Here is a 5,215-nt window from a genome sequence, read left to right as displayed (position 1 = left end):
GTCTGCCATACCGCTTCATTAATTTCTTGGGAATCATTGCTTGCATTGGATTGGGGAGTCGAGTGGTTTCGCAGTGTTGGTGCCTTAGTAGGCATGGTTTTGTTATTTGGACATTTTGTTGTTGTATGACCTAACCTCCCACAGGTTTTGCAGAAGAAATTCTCACCCTCGTACTGAACATTTTGCTTGTGGCTTCCAATATGAATAAATGGAATAACTGGCTCCTCAAGTGGTAGTGCAATACACAATCTTGCATAACGGCCCCGTAGAGTAGAGGATGTACAGACATCTATTTTTAATAATCTCCCAATGGTGTTGCCTATTTTCTCTATTATGATACCATCATAGAACCGATTGGTAATTGTGGTAGTCGAACCCAAACAGCTGTAAGAGAATTATTTGCTTCCGTTGCTACAAAGTTTGGTTTCCACCTTTGGACTGAAAGGAAATGTTCAAAAATAAACCACGGACCATAGTGAAGAACTTTAAACACGTGTTCCTCACTATTAAATTTAGTGATATAATAGTCCGCCCTAGGTCGATTAAGGGAAAGTTTTCATGAATTTTCCCGATCTCTTGAACTTTTCTTTTTAGAAGGTTGTGTTGAATTCTTTTACCATGTAGTTTGATAATGACCGAGAATCTCCATAGTTGATAGATGTGATTTTGTTCTTCCAAAGAGAGGTGAATTTGGTGACCACCTGTAGGAATGGGATTTAAAGGTGGCAGACTTGATCCTTGTGCTAATGATGGATAATTGGCAAGAGAGGGAGTTAGAACACTAATTAAGGAACCATGCTCACCTACTATTAATTTATCTTTCAAACTTGAACTGAGATTATTAGGCTTTGTATTAGTGGATTTAGGATCTATATCAGGTGGCTCGGAAGGGATTTGGTTTAATTGGCTTAGATTTACCATTGCTACTGACTTAGGTTAGGCTGGTGAAGAAGGATGCTTTCTTCTTTAGTGAGAAGTTGGAGAGAATTTCTAACTGTCCTTCCTTCTTGTTCTTTGCTTCATGAGTTTTCCTATGTGAATACCTTTCATTAGAGCAAAATGTTCAACTGCTCTAGTAAAAAATTGTTGATTTGACCTACTGTTGATACATGTATTTGGCTGCTATCTAAACAAAAATTAAGTGGGCATTTGGACATAAGAATTGTAAAATTTTAAAATAGGGGGAAATTTGTTTTCAAGTGAAAATGGTATTTGAAATTTAGAGTTGTGTTTGGACATGAATATAATTTTGGGTTGTTTTTGAAGTTTTGTGAGTGATTTGAGTGAAAATTTTGAAAAATAATTTTTGGAGTTTTTCGAATTTCGAAAATTTTCAAAATGCATCTTTAAGTAAAGATTGAAAATTTTATGAACAAACGCTGATTTCGAAAAAAGTAAAAAAATTTTGAAAAAAAGGGGATTTTTTTTTATGTCCAAACGGGCTCTAAGCTATTTGAACAACATTTGTAAAAAATCAAAAATTGAAAAAAGGGCCTCTGAAAATAATTCAATGTGTATGGACTGTAGTTTACACAAGTTTTTTCTTTAACTCTTGAAATATATGATAAAAAATTCATCGCAAAATTTATTAGGAATAAATAAGTGAAAACAAATTTTGAGTCCTAAAAAGACTAACAAATGTGTCATGTATATAAGGGCATGCCGTTCTTCCACTTGAAAAATCAAACAGCCATTATAAATTAATTTTACCAATTCAAAGATTAATGCGGTTAAGCTAAGAATTGTGGTAGATGAATAATATATTGTTATTCTTAACCAGATTTCTTAGGGACGAGTTTTGAGAATGAAATTGACCATATTAATCTTAATTTGTTTATTGAAAATATAACAAATATTCTTAGGCTCTTTACTCAAGGGAAGAAGGGCAACCCAATGCACTAAGCTCCCGTTATGTGCGGGGTCAGTGGAAGGGCCCGATCGCAAGGACATATCGTACGCAGCCTTATCCTGCATTTCTTCAAAGTCTGTTTTCACGGCATGAACCCGTGACCTCCCGGTCACATGACAGCAACTTTACCAGTTACGCCAAGACTCTCCTTTTCTTTACTCCAAGGGTAACTTTGAAAAAAAAAAGGTTAATTCCTTCTTGATATCTGAAAAGATCAAATATTATGGATAACAAAAAAGATCAAAAAATTAATTAAAGTGTACCTAAGGAAGTACTAGATAGTATTTTCCTCTTTAACGGACCTTATAAGGAATTTAAACTAATCGAGATAAAAAGAAAATATGAAACAAAAGAAAGACTAACACTTTATGTGCACCAATTCAAAAAAGAATGGCAAAAATTCATAGGATCTTAAAAATTAAGCACCAGAAATATAATTTCACCAATATTTGAAACCATTCAAAAAGGAACTGCCTACTTTTGTTAAATTAAAATTGAAAAAAAAATAATTGTTAGATTAAAGAAAAGGTCCACGTAATCCACCCAAAAAAATAAAACAATCACACTATCTACCCTAATTAAAAAGAAACTTTTATAATAATACTTGATAGTTCTTGTGATTCAGATCTAAATTCTACAGATGAAGTCCACATGATAAACGAGCAAATCTTTCTCCTTTCATATACATGCACCTTTCACCATCTTCGTTTCAGCTTCAGGTAACTCTTACTTCCATATCCAACTTTGTTTCTTCAACTTATTTTCCTTTATGTTCCCCATTTCTGGCTTTTTGTTATTCATTTTGTACTAAAATTTATATAAAACACCTTCAAATATAGGGGTTTTTTTCTCAGAATTGTAATTGGTGAAGTGAATCTCGCTACTTGACTACTAAAGTTCCCATTTTTGAAGGATTTTCTGTTTTTCTCTTTGCTAATAAAAGTACCATTTTTTTCAAGAATTAGTATCTGTTTTTCATTTTGTGGGTCTTCTCTTATGTCTAAATGATATTCCAATTCTTGAATTTATGGTATGTTTAGTGTTAAAAATTTGAACTTTTTGAGAATGGATTTTTTCTAGGGTTTGCCAGAGGTATTTCATGATTCTGGGAGTGCTCTGTCATAGTATTCCATCAATATTTGGGTTGGCGTAGGCTTTGGATTTGAATTAAAGAATCAACTTTTAAGGATACTTCTATTGTGTGGAATTGGGGATTTTTGAGTGGTTTAAATATGGGGGAGAAACATTTTATGAAGGAAGAGGAAAGGGTTATTATGGAAGGGATATTAGGTAGAGAAGCTGTAGAATTTTTCACTTGGTCAGCTTCGAATAGCATGCTCACGGAATTTACTTCGTCGAGAGGAGATTTGGGAGTACAGCAGGCGCTTTGCAAGATTGTCGAGGGGTTTGATTGGACTTATGCAATCTATTGGCAAGTTGCAAAGTCGAAATCGGGAAAATCAGCTTTAATATGGGGTGATGGACATTGCCGAGAAGCAAAGATGGGGCAGAGTGAACCCGGGAATGATTCCCAGCATCAGAAAGTGATGGATGGAAACAAGAAAAAACTTGTTCTTCAAAAGATTCACACTTGCTTTGGAGGGTCAGAAGATGATAATATTACTGCCAAGTTGGATTCTGTCTCGGACGTGGAGGTGTTTTATCTCACGTCAATGTATTATGTCTTCCCTTTTGAGAAGCCTTCTAGTCCTTCTCAATCATTTAATTCTGCTAGATCAATATGGGTTTCTGAAGTAAAAGGTTGCTTAGAACATTTCCAATCAAGATCTTATCTAGCAAAATTGGCTGGATTTGAGACACTAGTATTTGTTCCCCTGAAATCAGGGGTCGTGGAGCTAGGTTCTCTAAAGTCAATTGCAGAAGATCAGAATTTGATTCAGATGGTGAAAACATCGGTGGTGGTATCTAATCCTCCACAGCCTAAAGCAATTCCAAAGATATTTGGGCGGGAACTCAGTCTCGGTGGTTCTAAGTCGGGTCCCATCAGCATAAATTTTTCTCCAAAGGCGGAAGAAGATCTGAGTTTTGCTTCAGATACTTACGAAGTACAAGCAGCGCTAGGTAGTTCTCAAGTTTATGGAAACTCATCGAATGGGTATCGAAGCGATGAAGGTGAAGGGAAACTTGAATTAGATGAACGGAAACCAAGAAAGAGAGGCAGAAAGCCGGCCAATGGGAGAGAAGAAGCATTGAATCATGTTGAAGCAGAGAGGCAGAGGCGTGAGAAGCTTAACCAGAGGTTTTACGCTTTAAGAGCAGTTGTTCCAAATATCTCAAAGATGGATAAAGCATCGCTGCTTGGAGATGCAATTGCATATATAACGGATCTTCAGGCTAGAATTAGGGTTTTAGATGCTGAGAAGGAGATGGTAAACGACAAGCAAAAGCAGCAGACTCCCCTGGAAATTGATTTTCATCAAAGACAAGATGATGCAGTTGTAAGAGTAGGCTGCCCTTTGAATGCTCACCCTGTTTCTAGAGTTCTGAAGACATTTCAAGAACATCAAATAGTGGCACAAGAATCCAATGTCTCATTAACAGAAAACAGTGAAATCGTCCACACATTCTCTATACGAGCTCCTGGTGGTGCTGCTGATAATTTGAAGGAAAAGCTGACAGCTGCTCTATCCAAATGATTTAGGTGTTTAAAAAATAAGGTTAGTTATAATATGTACGTTGTTTGTAGTATAATGCAAGCTGTTTCTCATTAAGGAACTGGTGATCCATATCAGAGTGGTCAGATGTTGTCCTTTCCTCGATTTGTCATGTATGAGCATCAATATCTAGCTCGTAAGTTTGCATTATATTTTGCAGACTACATAATTATATATGTTTAATTTGATGAGAATCATATCTGCGATGAGAATTTGAAGGACATACTAGCAGCTGCTCTTTCCGACTGATTCAGGTGTTTCAAGACGATGTCACTCATGCTGTGTATGTTTGTCGTTAATGCAAGTAAATTTCTTGTTAACTGGTGATTAGTATCAGAGTGTTCAGATTATTATACATTCGTCGATGATTTGGTGTATGAGCTTCAATGTGTAGCTTGTTAGTTTGTACGTAATATTTTCTTGTTCCTTTACTAATCGAGGGAATGAATCTGGAATCAGTCCATTCTAGCAAATTGTGCATTCCTGCTATCCTTATGCTTTTCGTTCAGTATGCCAAAACTAAATTATGTGACTTTCATCAAAGTATTGTTCAGATTGCATTTTAAAGGATGACATCTGAAAATTATGCAGCATTGGCATTGACAGAAAAAGTTATAGGCGCATTATCATG

At 35.7% G+C, this 5,215-nt stretch overlaps 1 protein-coding gene across 1 annotated transcript; it reads left to right on the top strand.

Moving 5' to 3' along the window:
- On the top strand, nucleotides 2,477–4,949 carry LOC109232309 (transcription factor bHLH3). Its single transcript, XM_019398034.1, has 2 exons — nucleotides 2,477–2,628; nucleotides 2,990–4,949. Exon 2 carries the CDS (start codon nucleotides 3,142–3,144, stop codon nucleotides 4,564–4,566), a length of 1,425 nt encoding a protein of 474 aa, XP_019253579.1. The 5' UTR covers nucleotides 2,477–2,628; nucleotides 2,990–3,141; the 3' UTR covers nucleotides 4,567–4,949.

This window comes from Nicotiana attenuata, chromosome 9 (genome assembly GCF_001879085.1).
Source record: "Nicotiana attenuata strain UT chromosome 9, NIATTr2, whole genome shotgun sequence".
In the NCBI taxonomy this organism is placed as follows: domain Eukaryota; kingdom Viridiplantae; phylum Streptophyta; class Magnoliopsida; order Solanales; family Solanaceae; genus Nicotiana; species Nicotiana attenuata.
This window is presented reverse-complemented; position numbering and strand designations above follow the sequence as displayed.

What these genes read in the sequence shown, in the direction of transcription:
- LOC109232309 (XM_019398034.1), top strand. Translation starts at nt 3,142, where the DNA reads ATGGGGGAGAAACATTTTATGAAGGAAGAGGAAAGGGTTATTATGGAA.